At 40.1% G+C, this 21,459-nt stretch overlaps 1 protein-coding gene across 1 annotated transcript in view; it reads left to right on the top strand.

Moving 5' to 3' along the window:
• Positions 1 to 10,351: 10,351 nt before the first annotated feature.
• Positions 10,352 to 21,459, top strand: part of EPHX1 (epoxide hydrolase 1, microsomal (xenobiotic)) — a 12,087-nt gene continuing 979 nt past the window's right edge. Inside the window, exons 1-7 of the mRNA XM_009700516.1 lie at positions 10,352 to 10,534; positions 12,404 to 12,584; positions 14,806 to 15,033; positions 16,118 to 16,247; positions 16,749 to 16,963; positions 19,328 to 19,436; positions 20,394 to 20,519. Of these exons, the coding sequence (XP_009698818.1) occupies positions 10,355 to 10,534; positions 12,404 to 12,584; positions 14,806 to 15,033; positions 16,118 to 16,247; positions 16,749 to 16,963; positions 19,328 to 19,436; positions 20,394 to 20,519 (1,169 nt within the window). The 5' untranslated portion in view covers positions 10,352 to 10,354. The remainder of the gene's footprint in view (positions 10,535 to 12,403; positions 12,585 to 14,805; positions 15,034 to 16,117; positions 16,248 to 16,748; positions 16,964 to 19,327; positions 19,437 to 20,393; positions 20,520 to 21,459) is intronic.

Raw genomic sequence — 21,459 nt, 5'->3', positions numbered from 1 at the left:
AGCCTGCAGAGGTTGAACATCGAGAGAGAAGGAGTGGGGACTCTTGGAAGTGGGCTCTGTGCCTGCGTGCCTTAAATACCATTGTTTTAAAGAGTGTGTGCCCCTCGGCCAGCTGGTAGTATCAAAATATTATTAACAATGGGTATTATTGAAGTCTGAATAATAGCAATGGGCTGGGTGGGGATTTTTTGGGTTGATTTTGGGAACAGGAAGGCCCTAATCAGCTTTTCTGGGGGGAGAGCAGATGTGACGTTCCCCGACAGCTTGCTGGAGCTGGGGTTGTTTGTCCAGTTTAAGGTTCCTGATAAGCTGGCCTTACTGCTGGCAATACCTAGGGAAACAACAATTTTACTTAGCGTTAACGGGGAATCTGGCCAGGTCCTGCTTTAGTTACAGTAAGTGGATTTAACTATTGACATATAAATGGTTTAGTCTCTTTTTGTTTTTTTTAGGGTTTTGGTTTTTTTTTAACTCGTCTCTAAGTGGGGATATGAAATTGAACATTTTTTTTTTTTTCCTTGGTTTATGGGTCATTTGCCAAACCTGAAAATTGTTTGAATGAATACCATATACATAGTTCCTTTTGCTGAACAAGCATTTTAGGCATGAGAAGAAAACCTTTTAAGTTTAATGACCGTATTTTGTTGCATAACTGAGCAATCTGCAAAGACTAAGCAAATGACGCACTCGGTCCTCAAGTTTGGCTCAGTTTGTCAGAATTCATTTGGGGTTTTGACTTTGCCCTGTGGTTGAAACCTATCATAATCAAGTACGTTGCTTAATTTTCCAATTCTATTGAATTAGGCTGCTCTCTCTTCCCTTATTTTGTAGCATAGCTTTATCTAAAATAACAAAACTTGCCTGGTTATGTAGGTGAACCTGCAAGATAGGATCAGTCTTAGAAGCCACTGTCTCAAATTTACTTACACAGCCACAAATGTGTGGTTAGTATTTTGATTGGCACTGTTCTTTTGAGATGCCGTGCTTCTCCTCTGAAATGGCTATTATTCCTGTCTGAAGTAAGCTAAAACTGGGACTTGAGTGCACAAATTGCTAATGCTTACTGAAAATCGATGGAAGATAGGCACCAAAAGCAATTAGGCAGCTTTGAAAATCAATCTACAGCTGAAGTTGTCCAAGGACAAGGTTTAGATCTTTGTCAGAGCTGAAGTCTTTGTGGGGAAGTTCCTGGCACAGTGTCAAGTTCGTGACTCTTTGTTCTGCATCATTTCCAGTCTGAATTCATATATAAAAACTTGTGTATGATTTGCTTAAACTCTACTTGTTTGTTATTTTTTCCATAGGGGCAATCATGATGTTGAAGTAAATAATTTGAAATAGACCACAGTTGGTAATAACCAGTGCAGCCAGAATCCACATACAATCTGTATGAATTGCCCAAAATAGGTTTGGAATTACTAGATGTTTTAAAAGGCCTTTTTTCCCCCCTGTTCATCTGCTATACATTTGTCAATCTGTAGGGTAATACCATGTTTTCAGCCTGTTTGTTTATCTAGGGTTTCAGCAAAGCTTTCGTACTTACCTAGTATTTTTAGACATAGAACTGCAATGTTTTAGTATGGTAAGCACTGTGAAACAAGGTCAGGCTTCTTAGTAGAATATACATGGCCAATTTGTTCTAAGTAATTACAAAAGGTAAATAAAAAAGTTTGGGTTAATAATTCTAGAATGGTAATACTCCCAGAAATTCTTGTTTCTTCAGTAATAGTTTGTCAAGTAATTTGTCAGCGGAGAAGCAGCAGGGCAGGGATGGGGCATGGTAGGTGAAGTATAGCTTATAGCTCTAGGAAAAATGAATTGATTATCTTACATATTCCTATACACATTTCTTGTATTATAGTTGGAGAATTCAAATTTTGTGGCCAGACAAGCAGAGGTAAAGCCTTACCTTTGTGGTAGTGTGTGCACTGCATTGTTGAGCCTGCAAGAGTATTTTCTTCATGTGACACACAATCCCAGAACCAGGGCAGTCTTCTTTAATGTGCAAGTTCCAAATGTGGCAAATAGATCCCTAATTACTCTGTAAGTCCCTAAAGAAAAGTCAGTTGGAAAGTAGAGCTTCTTGCTGCTCTCTGAAGAGCTTTGGTCTGCTTGTAATTAATGCTGAAAATACTTTTTTCCCTTCTGAATACTACTACTGAAAAAGTCCTGGATTCTTCCTCTGAACATACTATTTTTAATTAAAAGCATCATTGTGTGTGTAAATGGGTATTTACGTAAATAGTAAAGCACAAAAATCTGCTTCTAAAATGGCATTTGCTTTAATATCTTGGTCATGCTAGATATAGCAGAGTGGCTAACACAATGATTTGCATATACCGTGGGGTTTATGTTTGTTTGTTTTAAAACAGCATTATCAGCTTTGATATGTATATTTAAGCCTATTGTTATTGATTAAATACTTTCTGATTGGAGGGCTGGGAATATTTTTGTGGGAATCGTGGTACTCATGCTTTGTTAGTTACTTTTTTCAATAGTGTATGATGCTGTCTTCTAATGCATTTGCTAGAATGAGGAAATTATCTGTGATCGTGGTTATGGAGGGATCATACTGGGGTAAAGAACAGGAGCTGTTTTCTAGGTTTCTTCTTTGGAAAGTGAGCTGTTCTCTGACATTCCTCCAACTTGTTTGGTGTTTTGGTTTCTTTTTTAAACATCTCTGTTGGAGATGATTAGGTGTAATCCACAAGACAAGTAAAGACTCAGCAAACTTTTTGTTTTCATTCTTTTTCTGCCTCAAGCAATTCTTCTCATATTTATTGCACTCAGCAGTTGATATTTTTGATTTGGTTTTGTTTTTCCTTCTGAACGCTGCAGTGAAGACACATAACTATTGCTCTACCAGTTTGTTCTGTATGCCCTGGCTGCCCACTGCACCTGTACCCTGGGTGTGCTTTGCTGTCTAATAGAAGATGGGTCTTTCTTTCAGGTTAAATGGCTATGTATTATGAATCAGAAATAAAGCTCTGTTGAAGGACGTAGTCCTCTTGGATGCCTCATCACGAGTGTTAATTGCTCTAATCTGGTGGGTAGAGGTAGTGCACTTTTCTAGATGAAGCCATTAAATCCAAAGAGAACTTAAATGTTCAGTTATTATTAAGAGAGAGATGAAGTAGCAAGAATTGTTCTTGTTACATGTTTACTCTGGCACATCCTTTTGGTGTTGCAGTTATTTGACAGAAAATGATGACTACCATCTGTTCCCCTCCTCTCTCATCATTTAAGGTTCCTTCTCTCTTTGAGAATGAAGTCTTCAGAGAGAGATAACAAGTTTCTATCTCTTCCTGTTTCCATAGTCACAATTTATTAAAAAAATATTATTATTTTTTTTTTACACTCTCATATATGTTTTCATTCATGCTGCCCTTACTACTTGGAGTCATGATCCTAATTTAAATTTATATCATGCACCTCATCTTACTGTCTTGCAGATTGCCAGAAATTTCCTCTGGCAGTCTTTAATAGTCATCATTTCTTTCTCCACACCTTCTTTTAGCTGAAAGATTGTCGTGTACTTTGTTCTTGCATACTTTGGGGTGCAAGATTTCAAACTGTGTGCACTCTTCCCCCCCCCAAGGCACCATGTACACATCAATTCTGCATGTGTTAATAATTAAAGGTTTTAGTAACACAGTTTTCTAACAGTGCTCATACAAAAAGCTTGTAAAGCTTTCTCTCTCTGATTCACGGAAGAATCTTAAGAGAATTAGAGTAATGGAAAATCCCCCAGTAAACAGAAGGACACGTGCTGTATGGGATGAATCTGAGTCTTACCTAGAGATCAGTCTGGGCAAAACATTGGATGTAATACCGTGGCAGAGGAGGAAGGCAACCTTTTACTCTTTAGTACTGCAGGATTTGGTAAAGCTAAAAATAGTGCCTGAATTTCCCTTAAGGCCTGAGGAACAATTACCTCGATCTCATTTCCTTATCTGTAATATCTAACTCTTTTGGTTCATCTGCACTTTTTTCCACCCACTCTGTAAAATGCAGATACTGGCATAGGATGAGGAGGTTAACCTCATTATTGCTAGAAACTCTGGTGGAAGGGAAAACAAAACAATGTGCTATTCATAGTTTCTTTTCAGACATTAGAAATTAAATGTTGAAATACAGCTCGAGGTGTTCTTTAGAGTCTATTTTACTGGACTGTGTCATTTAATTGGCTGGACAGTGGCTAAGAACTGTTTTAAAAACTCTTTACTGGCATGATGTCCTTCCCTTTTTTAACTATAACGTGATTTGTGAGAGCTCTGTCTAGGAGACTCAGCTTTCAGCTGTGCTCACCCCCAAGCTGTATGCCAGGCTGCTGTTGCTTCTCTGCATGCGTGCAAAAAACTTCTGTTGTTATTGTTGGAATTTGAGGGTCATTAAATAGGGTAAAGGCTGGACAGGATAAATAGGATAAAGTCTTTGTGTGATGGGAATTTAATGTTGTAGATATCAAATGCATTATTATGAAAGTTTAAGCAGTTCTTTCACCCTTATCATGACTGAACAGTGCTGATTTAAGGATCTTCGGCATCTTTTCTGTCTGTAAAGTCCTAAACAGAAATTATTGCAGATGGAGAGCAGATCTCCTTTCCCCTGAATTGTGCACATAGTCATTAGGTCACAATAATGGGCATGACACAGATCCTAGGTCTGTTTGCATTTATGTAGCCCAAAGGTGTTTTTTTTTAGACTCATTGAAGGAAGTGGGTTCACTCAAGCATAATGAGAGCAAAATAAGGAAAACTGAGATAAACAAGACGTTTTTAAGCAGCACATGACAATGTATTGGGCATGGATTTGAAAGAGCAAGTAATGTTGCTTAAATATGTGTTCTTGTAAATTGAGTATCTTTCTCTTAAAAATGTGGTATGCAGTATTTTAAATTATGATTGTGATATGAGCTTTGACCGGCCACTGGTTGCATAAACATGCTGCCTCTGGGTGAGGCGACGAGGGTAACAGTGAACTTAGTCCCATACTAATTTTCTTTTATGCTTAGCTAGGCTTGATGCTTGCTTGTCGGATTTCAGCGTAGCACTGAAGAGATGGTAACACTTGACTGTCATGGTATCACAGGAAAAATTAGGTGGGAATATGTTGTATAAGGTGCGCAACTACTCCCCTGGAATGAAGTGCCTCCAGGACTAACTGCTGTAAGTACATGTTCTGGGTGATGCATGCAGGTACCCTCAGAGCCTGAAATTGGCTTGCTCTTGATTGTTACTGTTGTCTAAGGGGCAAAGCAGAGGAAGAGCTGCAAGGGAGCTGTGCCTCGCTGCCCCAGGTGTGGGGCCTGCCTCGGCGGTGATGGAGGTGTACCCCCGACCCCATCCTGCATGCGGCGTGCCCCGCTCCTGGGAGAGGCCATGGTTTCTCCTTCTTTGGGGAGGTGACCTCTTTCCATGCGTGTAGCCTTCTAATTAGGTTCCTGCTGTACTGGCTAATTTCTGATTGTGAACAGTCTAGAAAAGGCTGTCGAACAGAATGATATCATGTCTTCCTGCTGTTTTGGAGATAGCATTGTGTGCCACCTCCCTATGACAATAAAAAATGTAAATGTTAAATTTCTTATCAAGACAAGCCAGAAACTCTGTTGGATTTGTATTTCCTGTCTTTAATTTGATTCCCTGCGTAGGACGCTTTATTTCAATGGATGCCTACCCCTCCTCCTTTCCTACAATGTTAATGTATCATTTTATGCTCACCTGGGAGATGTTATCAGTTGTATGCAAAGCAATTTCTGCGTTGCTAAGCTATTTTGAAGCTTATCATAATGCTCCATAAACTACATAAATAGTAAGCTTTTCTTATACAAATGTCTTTGACTTCATGGTTTTCTGTTTCTGGTGCTACGTAATGACAAAAATGTGATGCCCGGAGATGGTAAAATGTAGACTGAGGGTGAAGTTTCTGGGACTGTGCTGTGTCTTAGTCCCTTTTAGGCTGCCAGTGCTAAGGGACCCTGCTACAGGTGCCATGAGTTTTTGAAGTCCTTCAGTGCGTGCTTTTTCCTTCAGATCTGTTGGGAAGAGTAACCTGCAATTGCTGCTCTTCAGGCAAACCGATCTGTAAACAGAGACGCTGCAACGGAGGGGTGCTTTTCAGTAAAACCTAATGGCGGAGTTTATGTATCAGAACAAAAATAAATGGAAACATCGCCTCTAAACTGAGCTGTTATTTCTCCTGCTGAGTAATTATTAATCGATAAACCTTGTATCTGGCAGTGTCAGACTGTGTTATTAACTCTAAACCATGATAATCTCTGGCATGTGCCCGAAAGCAGTGTGGTCTCTTACAGCTTTTGCTTCACCCCCATGCTAGCTGTTTTGCACTGGTAGGGTTTCACAGCACCGCTCGGAGTTGTGGGTATTGTGCATCATTCAAGCCATAGATGCAGGGTTGCATAACGTTTGGGCCAAAACGGGTTTCCAGACATTAGGCTGAAAGTCTTTCCCGTTGCCTATTTCTCTAATACCATGTTTCAGATGGATTCTAAAGCTGCAAGGCAAAGGTGGATGATTACTAGTGGAACTAGATGGGGATTTTTACCATTAAGCTGTTTCATAGATGACCTCTCTAAAAAATAAATAGCGTTGTTCTCTGGGGCATCTGTTACTGGATACTGATGAAGACATGGCATGAGACAGCACATAGCTTTGATGTAAATAGTAATTGCTCTGTTCCTATGGAGCTGTTAACTCTGCTGTTAATGCATCAACAGAGGACAGTGCAAATCAAAATGCAAAAAATGCTGAAAATCAAGAGTGTTTTCAATAAGGAGCAGTAAGATACTGTAAGAAAGTTTTAGGGTTTTTTTGCAAACTACATTTCTTGAGATACACTTGGCCTTCTTCAAGAGAAGCTAGTCTTTGGGCTATTTACTGGATCCATCGCATTTCAACATTTTTTCTTTCAAAACATGTTTTTAAAGTAGCAAAACAAAAATATTCTTCCTTGAACTCTTTAGGATAAAAGTACTGTCTAAGGTATTTGAGTGCAGTCTGCAAACAGTATCCGCCTGGGGTAGAGCAAACTCTTGGAGCCTAAGTACTTGACCGTGGAATAAATGGAAATATTTCCTTCTAAGGTCTTGCCTTTGGTTGCATAAAAAGAGGAAAAAGCCAAACCAAAACATGACTCCCTTTGAAGTAGTCATTTATAAAGGGAACATGCCAGCACAGTCGCATCAAGAGACTTCAGAGAATAAAACACCAGCACTTTGTTGTTTACATCTCTGAAAACTGCAAGTATAGAAAAAATTTATTGTACCTGTTTCTCCTTCCCCGTTTGTGGTGCTGTATTGCTGTATCATGGAACAAGCGTAAAGGGCTAATAACTTCCATCTTGCAACACATCTCAGTAGTGATTAGCAGAGGAAATTCTGGTGCAGATGCGTCACGACTGAGGCTGCTTTGTGCTGTTCAAATAACACACAGGCGGTTTAGAGAACTAGCTTGAATAGCAAACTTGGGAAATCATTGAGTGCATTTGCTGTAAGTGGTCTCCTCTCAGCACAGGCTGGAGAGGTTGGTAGGAGCATGCTGCATTCCACTAACTCATCACTAGCAAAACAATCCCTGTGAGTGTGCTATGAACTGGTGCAAGTTAAAATATTGCTGACGCACTTTGCCCTTTTTCTTCCTCCTGGGCACTCAGAAAAAAAATGTAGCATAGTTGGAGCTCTAGACTCTCTTGTGTTTGTTGTAATCAGGAATTTTACAGGCACTTTCACGGGAACTGAGAGATACTGAATACAGAAAGCAACTTGGGATCTCTCTCTGTTAGCAAAAAACAATCCAAGCAGTATCAGAAGCAGCTTCTTCCAAGTCAAAATGACATCTCATGCAAATCGATTTGTCACCAGCCCCAATTCTGTGCGATAGAAGACAACTTTTGTGAGACCTGAAATCGATTTTGGTGTTTATTGCTGCGTTGTAAACAAGCTCATTGTAAAGTCTGTTTGGAATTAATTGCAAAAATGGCTATTTTTTCACATAGCGAATTCTTTGAACGCAGAGTGCAGGGCGAATGCAAAATACGCATGTTTGCACACAATCCCTCCCATGTCTTCTGCTGCAAAAATTCTCATTTCTCAAGTCTCTTTGAGAGCAGACTGGGGAAGCAGAAAGTAGATCTGGGTACTCCAGTGACTTAGAACATACGAGTTTCTTGCTAGAGAATGGGCTGGGATTCTGTTCCTGGGGAAAGCAGTTCTGGGTTAGGTGCTGTGCCTCTGTCACCGTGTTGGCACAGGCCATGGTGCTGATACAGCATAAGCCAGGAGAACGAGTCCTCTGTTTTTCTAGGTACCCCAGCCATCCTGCCTGAACAACGGGGCTGGCACGGACAGCAGCTCTCTTTTCTCTTGGCATGGCTGTTTGTCGCAGAGCTTTGTAAACATACTGCCGAACCTTTGTAGTCTAGACATGGCCCGAGTTGTGCTGTGATTTCGGGGAAATTGCTGTTCTTCTCTGTGAAGAGTTAGTAATAGAAATGCTATTAAATACTGTGGTAGGTATTATTTCTATGTAAAGTGCTTTGAGGTTTCTAAAAGCCCCTCCAGTTCTGCTTTGCAGTAAAATTTAATTGTGCTCTGGAGGCTCCTAGACTGCATTGGTTTATGTGTTGAGGCAAGCTGAAATTGGACAAACTTTTTAATTCTGGGGTAAGCTATGGTCTGAGTATAGTGGAGGTGGGAAAAGATTGTTGTCTTGTGCTCCAGAGAACATTGTGGAGAAAAACTAGTGCCTCCTCAAACACCAAAAATTATGGAAGGACTAGTGAAACAAATAAACAGATCAAGTTCTTTCAGTGCCTATCATTCCCATTTCTCTAGCCTCCAAAGATTAAGGCACTTTTCAAGGCTGTAACGCTTGCACATGTAAGCAATAGACTTTTGTAGCTTGCTGTCCTGTCTGCATAGTGCCCGACTTATGTACAGAAGTTTTAGCGGGTGCTTATTTTGGCCATTTCATTTATGTATTTATTTATTGTCAGCCATTAGAAAATTAAACTGAAGAGGTTGACTAAAATGTGGCCTATCACATAAACGCACTTACAAGACAGGTCAATTTTACTCCTGTTATAATCATGTGAACTCCCGTTAACTTGTGTTACAATTCCTGTTTTGATCCAGGAATAAATTTGGTCTATTCTGTTGACACTTTGAGCAATTTCAGAGCATCAAATTACTCTGCAGCAGCAAAACCAACAAAACCTCCTGGCTCTGCAGAGAATGAAGATTATTCTGTGCCATAAACAATGCTTGCCCTACAGAAGTTTTTAAATACTTTGTCTTATTAATTCCCCAGCAAATGAGTGTTTGAAACACAACATTCTTTAAAATTATACATTAAAATCATGATAGTACTGTTCCCCAAACGACCTTATAAGGTTACTTAAAGGGATGCTTGAAACATTAATAATTAAAGAGAGTCCGAGTAACTATTTTTTCTACTTGCAGCATTAAACAGTTCAAATATATTCAAAATGTTGTGGGTTTTTTTGTTAAGGTGTTCTGTTTGACTAAAGCATAACACCCCTGCAGTTGGGTTATGCAGATATGCTGTGAAATCAGGTTGTTCTTCACTTTGACAGACTTTTATTGCTGGGGGAAGGGCATTTCAGAGCCAGGACAGCATGCATGTAGTCTTTTGTTTTCTCTTTAAAACAGTTCAGAGGGAGAAAGAAAGGGAAGGTCCTTGTACCCTTTGCACTGCTGTTCAAGGGTTGTGCAAATATATCCCTGCCCCACTCCCCCAGGCTGATGGGGAGGTACAAGGTGGCTGCTCTCACGCCCTTCACTTTTTATTCCGTATATACGTCTTGGATTTTTTTTCCCCCTCCAAATCTATAATAATAGATGTGTGAGCCTTACTGAAGAGATGCTCTGCTTTGGAATTTGTGGAAAATCTAGAGCTTCAGAGGAAGAGAAAGCATTAAACTTGAATTATATCCACAGTCATCGCCTTTACTGTTGAAGTTTAGCAGCAATCAGCAGCCACTGAGGAAGCCAATGTGACGTGTTTTATCAGAGGACTATTTAATTACCAAGTCCCGTGATCTCTTGACTTGCTTTGAGTTCTGTTTTTACTAAATGTCTTTTATCTAAAACACTTAATTTCTCCCCATTTGAGTTGCATAGGTTAAAACATCTTATTTCTGAAATTTTACAGAAGTGTTGATATCCTATCAGTGGTAGAACATCATGTAGGTCAAATCCTATCTTAAAAAGCGAGTAAACCTCTATAGTCTTTACAAAGACCTCTGTAAGGACTTCGCACATCTCTGAACTATCTGATTGGGCTTACCAGAATTCTGTTCTTCTCTTGCAGGCATTATGCTGCTCGAAGTACTCCTGGTTCTGGGGACAGTCATCATTTACTTCTTGCTTTCTAAGAAGAAAGAAGAGACATTACCCTTCAAAGAGGGATGGTGGGGCAAGGGACAAAAGCCTGACGCTGAAGAAGATACAACTATTTGGCCATTTAAGGTGGAAACTACAGAAGAAGAGCTGAGCGTAAGCAAATCTCTATACTGGGGAGAGAGAAGTAAGAAATGACCAAATAAATGCAAAACTTGTTTGGAAGTAATTTTTAAATCGAATCAATAGTTACATTTATGAGAATAAGCAATGATGTCCAGGGCTTGGAGGAAGGGATTTTTCAGTACTTCAGAAGATAGGTATGGATAGGCAGATTTCACATCCTGCTATACAATTTTATTCTCAGCTGGCTGTTGCAAGATTTTTAGTAAATAAACCTCCTCTCTAAAGCCAATAAACATAAAAATCATATTACAGATGACTCAACTCTGTGTTTCTGTTTGTGCACCTTCCTCAGTTTGATTGTGTAGACCGGAATAAGAACAATGTCTCTTTTTTCTTTTTATTTCAAAAGCAATTATGAATATCTCATTTTCTTGACTGCTTTGTTTGCAGCTGTGTTGGATGCTGATTCTTCTGTAATTAATGATCTACTTTGGTCAACACTGATACCACAGTGGTAATTACAGTAAACACATACGTTGCAGAATTTGTTGGATAGCAAGATTTTGATTGTGTGTGTTTGTCAGGGGTTGCACAATTTCCTAGATCTGTGTGGAGTACTGGTTCAAACAGTACTCGTGAGATTGGTCATATTACTCATTTATAATGGATTCCTGTTTTCTCAGTAAGGCCTGGGTTTTTTAACACTTTGTTTGCCCTCCTTAGTAATATCAATGGACATTGATCTCCAATGTGTTTTCCCTTTACGCTGCAGACACAAAGCTAGATAATTTCTAACTTACAGATGTTTTTGAAACATGCAGTTCTGTATTATGACAACTACTGCAACATAATCCATCAGTAGAAAACTCTGTTTCTATATATATTCTTACATAAACTAGGAGTTAAAGTTATGCTAGATTACATTACTAAAACATTTTTTAAAAGGTGTCAAGCATGGTCAAAAAGCATGTATGTAAAGACATGTTAAAAACTTCATTTAAAAAATCCATGCTTTCTGTATACATCTTAAATGCCAAAACAATGAGCTTACATATTAACGTCTTGCCTAGACTGAGACTGCCTGTTCAGCATGAGGCATGAGCCAGTGCATACACCTAACTCATCTTAATCAGAGTAACAGTTATCTCTCTCACTGTATTAGAAAATGCTGTTCAGGTTTAAAGCCCACAGAGGTTTGAGCAGGATTAGATTTCCAGACCTGCCTTCCACCTTCAACTCTTCTGTGGTTCTGTTTGCAGTAGGAAGGGGCTGTTGGCTGTCCTTCCCTGCTGAGTGATTTTGGACTGATTTTGCAGTATCATCAGCATCCTCTGTAACCTTGAAGTGCAGTGGGAAGGTCACTTTCATAGTTATTCTAGATTGGGAAACTTTAATTCCAATCTAGTTTCACCAACTTGCGTGTCCACACGAAATCCTTCAGAGTATTTCCCAGTGAAGGCATCCAGCCCTTTGGTTTGGGGAGGAAAGCAAAAGGTTTGGGCCAGATCCATCCATTGATTGTGAGGTTGGGCTTGCAGGTAACCTGGGGAACAAAGTACGGTGGAAAGGCCACAAGACTTAAACTGCGAAGCCACAGTTCTGTCAGAAGAGGGTATTGTCCTCTCTGGTTATCAGCCTAGCAAACAGGTTGGCCAGCCCTGCAAAACAAAGACACAGAAAATGTTAAGAACAGCTGTAAATGGAAGAGGAACGCAGCCACCTGGAGGAGAAAAAGAATTGAAACAGCTGATGGAGCATTAGCAAAATGCACAGGTGTCATTAGAGATGTTATTTTCATTGTTCTCATTTCACTTGGGAATAACTAGAAACCATGCACAGAAGAGCCCAAAATGGCAGACACAAGTGTTTGTAATGTCTCTTCTTTCTTTTTCCCTGTAGGACTTATTTAGGAGGCTTGACCAGGCTCGATTCACTGAGCCACTGGAGAACAGTTGTTTCCATTATGGGATTAACTCGGTGTATCTCAGGAAGGTTGTTTCCTACTGGAAAAACCAGTTCAATTGGAAGAAACAAGTTGAAGTCCTCAACAAGTACCCACAATTCAAAACTAAAATTCAAGGTGTGTGGCTTTTTCCCTTAAAAAATAAACAGTAATACGTAATGTTGTCTACAGGGGATCTCGGTGGTAGGAATGCCATGGTTGTGTCGCATGGGCCTTCCCTTCCTGGCTGCCGTGGCGTGGATCGCTGCATTGCTGCTGAAGCAGTGAGAATCTCCGTCGTAACTGAAGCCTTTAGGACAAGGAATGACAAATGGAATTCCCTTGTGCATGGGTGGGTTGTCAGCTGGTGTTAACAAGAGCCAAGGACAAGCATTTGGAAATGGAACTGGCTCTTAAGACATACACATGTTCCCTGACTTGCATGCAATCATGCAAAAATACCCACGGCTGCCTTCTCTTGCTCCATGTAGTTCCCCAGCTGCTGCTGTCATGGTGATGCCATCAGTCTGGCAGCCCTCAGCTGGGCGTTCTGGCTGCTCAGGTTGTCCTTGCTTGGCAGGGCCGATGTGCTCTGCTGCACCATTTCAAGCATTCATAGGCCTAGAAATGCCGAATGCCTTTCCTTTGAGGTTGATGGGCTGCCAGGTGTGAGTGAACGGTTTGTCTTTTCATTCAAAGCACAGATACCTTTTGAAAGAGACCATTCAGCTAAGGTCTGCTGGTGCTGGAGCTTGGTCAAACTGGACGTTTTAAATGCTTGAATGAGGGCTGTGCTTGGGTCATTTGCGGGGTACAGTTGTAGATTTAGAGCACAGCAGGCAATTGTCTCTCATGATGGCAAAATTCAAACTCGAGATTATGCTATTATGTTTTTCCTTGCACCCATAATTGTACGTTATTTCAAATGGGGCAGTTCACCATAATATTACATGGATTTGGGACACTAAACAGTTGTTACAGTGGTTAGAACACAAAGATTTTATTTAGATGTATACAACATGGTTAGTGCTGAAAAGGATAAAAGAAAAAGTCTTCCCTTAAAAAAGGGGGAAAAAAAATGTATCATCTGAGACAAAAAAAGGGAAAAGAAGATAAGGACAATGCACTACGTATAGCAATAGGAAGAGAAATTTCAACGTTAGGAATGATTACAGAGATGAGACATGAAAAGACAAGATCAAACATGCCATATGTCAGATTCCTAGCTTCTGTCATCACTTGAAAGTTTTTCAGAGAATACAGAAATCCACAGAATTGTCAAGGATGGGGAAATCTCAGTTGGTAAAAGAGGGTGGGATTGCTGGTGAGTTGGAGTTGATGTGAGTAAAATGTGCTTAAATACATCAAGAAATGAAGCATTCAGGCTCTTCTAAGAACAAATTATGGTTTCCTGGAAAGCGAAGCCCTGAATGGGCTTGAGGAAAAGCAGTTCACCTGAAGCAACTAGTGTAATGCTGTGCAAAGCCTACTGCTTGCATAGTGTGAGGATCACAAAGGAAATAGGATTGCAGTATTTACCTTTTTACTTAACGATGAGGAGACCAGTACTAGAACACAGTTTCCTGTTCTGGTTTACTCACTTAAAGAGATACTGAAAGCTTTGGACAAAAGGTAGAAAAGAACTACAAAATTGAACACTTTAACTCTCTTTTAGCAAGGCATTTTTTTCAAATCCTTGATTCAGCGTGATTTGGTTTATCAGCAGTTAAGATGTGTGACTTGATTATGGGAGGCCTCCGCAGACAGAGAATACTTACTGAAGGCTTTTTAAATTCCTTTTGCTGTAACATTAGGATCAATGGCTGGAGAGAGAAGCCAGACATGTTCAAATGGAAAGTATGGTGTGCAGAAAACAAGGAAAGCGATTAACGCCCCCAAACAAACAGCTGCTGGATTCCCTGTCTCTTGATGCCTTCAAGTTGCAATTATATGCCTTTCAGGAAGAAAAATCTGTGGTTGGCTGAAGCCTATCTGGTGCCATGTAGGGATGTCTGAGTAAAATTTAAGGGCACTTGGACTAAATGATGTAATCGTCTCTTCTGCCTTTAAGCTGTGTGAGTCACTGTGTTACCGTTAGTAGATTGCTTCACTTCTATGTCTTAATTTGCCAATTTATTTTAAAACAGAAATATACCAACCTCATTTGGCTGCTGTGATGCTTAATTGCCCATTATAAAGTACTTTAAGGTCCTTGGATAAATGGATCCAGAGAAGTGCAGCATGTTTGCACGCTCACCAAAAAAGAACTTCTGAAAAGATTTATTCATAATCTGTTCTGTGGTTAGTTTTAGTGTCATGGTAAATTTGGGCATGTTAATTAATTATTTTATTTTTACAGGCATCGATATCCATTTTGTTCACGTAAAGCCTCCTCGTTTGCCTGAGGGCCAGTCTGCAAAGCCATTATTAATGGTTCATGGTTGGCCTGGCTCATTTTACGAGTTTTACAAAATTATCCCTCTCCTGACGGATCCTGCAAGCCATGGCCTCAGTGATGAACACATTTTTGAAGTCATTTGCCCATCTATCCCTGGTTATGGTTTCTCAGAAGCACCCCACAAAAAAGGTATGTATGAGGAGAAACTGAACTAACACAAGCCTAGTCTCACAGTAAGAGAGCCCCTGTTAGCAGAACAGTAACTCCTGGCACTTTTTGTTTTCCCAGTGTAGAAACAAAGATCCTGGTGTTGTGTAGGAAGAGGGAGATAAGAGTGTGACTTCAGGTGACATCATTCATTAGTTTCAGGAGCAATATATAGATAATTTACAAAGGACTATAAAAAGTTATGAAGTGACAACTCGTGAATTGTAATTGAGTCAATGAATTGTGTGTGGGTGAGCAGGAAGAGTCAACTTAGTTACTGTTCCTTTTGGGTGTTCTGTGGGTGAGCAGGAAGAGTCAACTTAGTTTGTTACTGTTCCTTTTGGGTGTTTTGAATCCATATTCAACAGCATTACACAGGTCAGTGAGGAGCAACAGTTGAAACAAATCAATTCACGTATCTACATGGTAGATTGCCGCCAAATACCTGCTTGTTCAGCTTGTGCTCTGAATTATACAAACACAAGCTGCAAGAAATTGGAGCAAGGTAGTATTTAAAGTGATACTGAGTTTAGTATTTAATTATGTGTGCAGGTGAATGATGCGGGGAAGATTGGTTTTGCTTTTTTCTTCTTCCCTGGTTATGATTTATGTGGTCAGCGTTTAGCGAAGTGGAGAAGTGCATTACTAGTGGAAACTTAAAGTTTCCAGCTATCATGAAGATGAGACTGCTTACAGTAGACAAAATGGAAACATTCCCTGGGCAATGCTCAGTGCCTCTGACAGGGCTCAGCTGGAGTATGACATCAGTTTGAGGGGTTGCCGGACTCCCTTTAATGGGGCAAGTGCGTGAACAACTGGTGGGGTTAGGACAACACTAGTCTGCAACAAAGGCTGGACGTTCTCCTCGTGGGTTCTGCTTGCTCTCCAGACCTTGCCTGGATGATGTGACAAGGGCTTCCGTATAGTCTGTCAGACAGGCAAGGAAAAATGGACTTGAGGCTTCTTAGGAATTTGCATGTTGCCTTTATGGGGAGAATAAATGCTGCACAGTCAGAAGTGTAGCTGGAATTAATGCAACAGTGTTCTGTTCTTTTTTTTAATGCAGACTTTAATTCTGTAAGTGCCGCTTCTATTTTTTACGAATTGATGCTCAGACTGGGATTCAGGGAGTTCTATGCACAAGGTGGTGACTGGGGCTGGCTCATCTGCACCAATCTGGCCCAAATAGCTCCGAGGTGAGTACCCTGTTGGGTACAGTGCTGCATGATTGGCATGCAAAGCTGTTTTATTCTTTGAATAGTAATTTCTTGTGCACTTGAGAGCTCCTGTCCAAGTCCTCATATGAGCACTGTGTAGTTTCTCTCTTCAGTGCTCAGTGTTAAACAGTGATTCAGAATTACATACCCTAGTTTATACTATATACCTGTTCTTTCAAACAGTTGTGCAGTAGTTTTGTAATGGCCCCACTGGGGTCTGGAGTGGGAATAAGTACTTGTAACAAAAGGAGGATTTGTGGCTTAGTGCCCATGAGTGTGTGCCCATTACTGACACTGCCCCTTTGACTTGTCATTTTTGTGTGAAAAGCTACACTACGAAGTACAGCTAAGGTCATGATGTAATTAGCAGGTCAGAATTTAAGTATGCCCATTTTTGTTAATAACATTTTAAATATAACAACTTTGAATCGCATTTAATTCTTGTTAATTTGTGGGGGCTTTTTCTGTTTTTATTTTTAGCCATATGAAAGGTCTCCATTTAAATCTAGCCTCAGTTACGAACATGGGATTTGTTCACCTGCTCTCCATTCTGCTGGGCCGCTATCTTCCAGGGCTCTTCGGTTTCCAGGATGAAGATGTTAGGCGGATGTTTCCCTTCTTGAAAAAAGGGCTCTACAGGATTTTGTTGGAGTCTGGCTACGCTCACATACAGGCTACAAAGCCTGATACTGTTGGTAAAATAAACAAACAAAAAAACCTTTTGAGCTCAGAATACTTAGTCTGTTTGTTTTAGCTGTATTTTCACAGAAACAAAACATACTGCTTAAAATATGCAGAAAATCAGTTTTTTTTCAGGAAAAGTGAAGTAGGGTTAGAGGTTTTAAAAGGTGGGCTCCTTTTCTGTAGCCAAGCAAAGGTTACATATGGGTATATAGCATTACACTGACTCTTGGATGCAGAAGCTGTAACTCTGCACATCAAAACTGAGCATGCTCTAAGTGCCACTGACCTCATTTTCAGTTTTCGTGAATAAAATAATTTAATACTTTTCTACTTCTGCTATTGCTGGGGACTGTAATTCTATTTCAAATGCAGCTATGCTGAGAACAAAAGATAGTTTCTTCACAAAGAATGGATCACATTCAAATGATGTAAACTACAAGAAGCTTTTAGCTGTCTCAGCATGCTATGTAACTTATTTATAGGGATAAGTAATACCTGAAAAGTAAAATCAAATTTCATTTTCCCCTCATTGTTCTGAATCACTTGCAGACTTTAAAGGGAAAAAAAAAAGTGTATCTATGAATGTTCTTTCTAGATGAGCTAGTCACTCAGATTGCTTAACTACTGTAAGTATCTGAGTATTAAGTGTTTCCATTTTACAAACGGCTTCTGCAACTGAATTGAACAACGGAGTCAAGAATATTGAATATATTTTAGTCTAGTGCAGCAGCAATTCACTCGTGGATTTTTTTAAAAACATAGCTAAGGAAACTATTTGTTAATGATTTTCCATAAGCTTACCTACAGAAGCAGGTATGTTCTTAAAGTGTGTAGGCAAAATGATAACTTTATGGATTTTAAGAAATTTTGCTTCCTTTGAGTTTTGGTTTCTAAAAATTACTAGTCTCTAATTTCTTTTGTGCTTTAAGAAAAGATAGGGAAGCTAGTAGCTGGAAGATGCCTAGCCATGCTCCTTCTGCTATGGTTTTCTGGCTGATTCTTGTCCCTACCAGTAACGCATCGTCTGTCAGAGCAGACTGCGCAGGCTGGGAACCAGCAGCCAGTTCATGTTTTGGGAGCTGAAGCATTTCTGCAATTTTGAGGACAAAGAAGAGAGGACCATAGCAGGTGGCAGGCTTCTGCAAGGAGATAAACACTCTGAAGAAGGGGAGCGTAAGGTAGCTGCAAGAAGCACAGCCCTGGAGGTTACCACAGTCTTCCTGAGACTTCTGGTGGTACGGGGCTACCTTGCAAGCTGTCCTAAGCGAAGAGTTGGCTCTTGATACATATATATACTATACTCTTGATTGCTTCAGAGCTGGCTTTCGATCAAACTGGTTTGCATGGATTTGATTTCACACTTATTCTTTGGGAAACCTGCATGGACTGTGGGTTCATTTTCAACTGACAAACAGGCAGCACCTGTAGTCAAATTACTGTTAAGATCAATGTCAGTTTTTCCTGTATGTAAACCACGGCACTCTTCTTTCTTCACAGTAAGTACATGAGAACAGGCTATTGCTTGTCTAGTTCTGGAGATCTGGAAAGCATGCTCAATGTACTTTTTCCAACACTTGGTAATTCAGTTATCAATATTAGTTGTTTGATAACTGAACTTTAACTATCATGTTTAAATAGCAATTACTGATGAAACTGTGCTAGCTGTAGTGTTAGGCATCTTTCAGGAAGGCTGGCTTGCATGGGTCAACTTCGAATGTACTGCTGTTCCTCAGGAAAAGCTTTTCCTAATGTATTTCACAGCACCAGCATGTATTAGGAAAGTTCAGGTGCAGGTGTGTTTTCTGTCCAAGCAAAACAAACTATAAAAAGTATATTAAATGTTGTTCTACATTAAGGCAGTTTGCTATTGCTAATTCAGAAGATGGATCTTTTAGTAAAGCCTTGCTCTTCTTTAATGACTTTCTAATAATCCTTAAAATGTGTTTGCTGTTAGATCATGGTGCAGATTCTCCTGGTCATGTGTAAGCATGTGGGGTTTGGCCCTGTAATGCTGTTTAATACATGACAACTTCCAGATTAATGGAAGCAAACCCTACTTGGCACATAGAGCTTAATCTTATTAGCTTACAAGAAAAAAAAAAGCCAGCAGAAATCCAATACTGTTACATCAGTTCAAAAAACATACAGTGTGAGCTAATGCAGAGCCTGTTGGTTTGCAGATATTATCAGTTTATGATTCAAGAATAAATGGCTCCAACTTGTTCTACTATGGTTTTTTATCTATTTAAGAACACAGCTCCTAGAACAGCTCTGTAAAGTTATCTACCCTGTATTATAATGGGCCGCTTCTATAACAGTCCGAGTTCAGCAGTTGGATATCGCAATTTTAGTTACATTTTCCTCTTCCTTTTCAGGCTGTGGTTTGAATGACTCTCCTGTAGGACTGGCCGCATACATCTTGGAGAAGTTTTCTACATGGACTGATCTGGAATTCCGTAATTTAGAGGATGGAGGACTAGAGAGGTAAGCATTTCCTCTTAGGCCATTTTGGATGAGGTGACTAAGCCCAGAGTCATAGCTAAAGAAGTTTGTCTGAATTGATGACCTCACATCTCCTAGGGAGCCTGTAGCGACCACAAATGGTGCAGTGCTGTTGTACTACAGCATGCAAAGAAGCAAATGGGCCGCGAAGGCTGATGTACTCCCTTCTCACTTTGATCTCCTAGAAGAGATATACACCCTGCAACTTCTGGGTTTTAAAAACTGACTTAGGTGGAAGACTCTTTTCAGGACAGAAAACCAAAAGTTTAACCTACATTAAGATGCTGGGAAACAGAACTCATGATTCATTTTAATACTAATACTTTCCATGAATTTGCTTTAGATTGGTCAGTATTGCTTCATCTACCTACCGTTTGCTAATAAAGGCTCATTCTTAGTGTGCGGCAGAAATCTGAAAAGTCCCCTTTGAAAATTGCTGAGGTACCTGGCAGAAATGCAGCGAAGGGGCATGTTAGGAAAAGGTCCGGTGACAATGGATTTGAATAGAATGTTCTCACTGCATACAGCTAATAATTTGATACAAAACATGCATGTGTTGGCTCTATTGAAGGCTCATGGTAGCATTTCAAATTACGAATAATAAATGGCACAAGCTGTTCCATGTGCTCTTCTGCTCCTACCCTCCCAGTCTAGGGACAGTAAAGAAGGCTATGCTGGAGCATAAGGTGCTTGTTGGAGTCTGCCTTCCACGTAGGAGTTAATGTCACTTCCCAGTTTGTGTCTGACTGACAGCCTTGAACATGCTTAATTGGTCACTGACAGACAGAGGAGGAGTAGCACACTTCACCTCCCAACTCTTTTCTTAACCAAGTTAACTGTTTTTTTCCTGTAACTTTTTTCTTACAACCAAACCAAAGTCAAGTCCCTGCAAAATGGTGTTCAGTTCTAACGAAGCAATCTCTGGCCTTACCTATTCAGGAAGTTTAACTTGGATGATCTGCTCACCAATATCATGATCTACTGGGTGTCTGGCTGTATAGTCTCCTCCATGCGTTTCTACAAAGAAAATATGCAGAAGGGGATAGGCACACAGAAACATGAAAAGTAAGTGTCCTTTTTTACTTTAAATATTTTACCCTGAACATAACTTTATGGTTGCAGATAGGTTGCTTATGTATTATACCTCCTGCAACTTTCTGAATGCTGAGGAAAAGCAATGTGTATCACAACATTCCTCTGCAGGACAGGTCTGTTAGTTGATGTACTGTGCTGTGCTTGGAAAATATGGTAATTAGGTATGAATCCTGAACCATCAGTACAGAGATCTGACTGGAGGCACTGCTTGAGAACCTCCCATTCATGGTGTATCCAACTAGGGAAAAGCATGTGCAGGTACTTCCAGATTTTACTTCAGTTACTAAATCAGCCTGTGACTGAGTCACACAGTCAGTTTTATTTGGTTCATAGTTCTAATACTTTTCTGGACACAGTTTGCCTATTTCTGCAAAAGATTTAAGTCCTGCCTTTGGAAGCACCTCAGTATACTGACAAACTGCGTAATTTGAAAGTCAGTAAGACTGATGCTCCTGCTGCGCAGACACTTAAGACAGCAGCTTGGTTGCATATACTTGTGTCAGCTTGAGTATTAGCAAAGGCTTAAAGCTGCCCTGAGGTATTTGCAACCACAGCTCACTGCTGTGGTATTTATTTAGCTGTGAAGTGATGCTCCCAGGAAGCTGACTTAGTTCTTGAAGCTGTTGTGGCTGCGCTGTTGGCAGTGTTCTGCTCCAGTTCTGCCTACATCAGGTGAGCTATGTGAGCTTCTCTGTGCCCAGAGGAAAGGGACTCAAAGTCCTGCATAAAATTAGGCACCCTCTTTTCAGGCTTCTGGTGGTTACGTGCTCTAAAATTTAGATACAAAAATTAAGTCTGTCACTTCTGACAACACAGTTTATATGTATGGGATATTTAAACCTAGAAAATGTTGTTCTGTTCATAGTAAGTGTGGAGCATTCTACTTTAAGATACTTTTCTCCTCAAATCC

Source organism: Cariama cristata, unplaced genomic scaffold (assembly GCF_000690535.1).
Source record: "Cariama cristata isolate BGI_N322 unplaced genomic scaffold, ASM69053v1 scaffold26105, whole genome shotgun sequence".
NCBI lineage: Eukaryota > Metazoa > Chordata > Aves > Cariamiformes > Cariamidae > Cariama > Cariama cristata.
The sequence above is the reverse complement of the archived record's forward strand: the minus strand, read 5'-3'. Positions and strand labels throughout refer to the sequence as shown.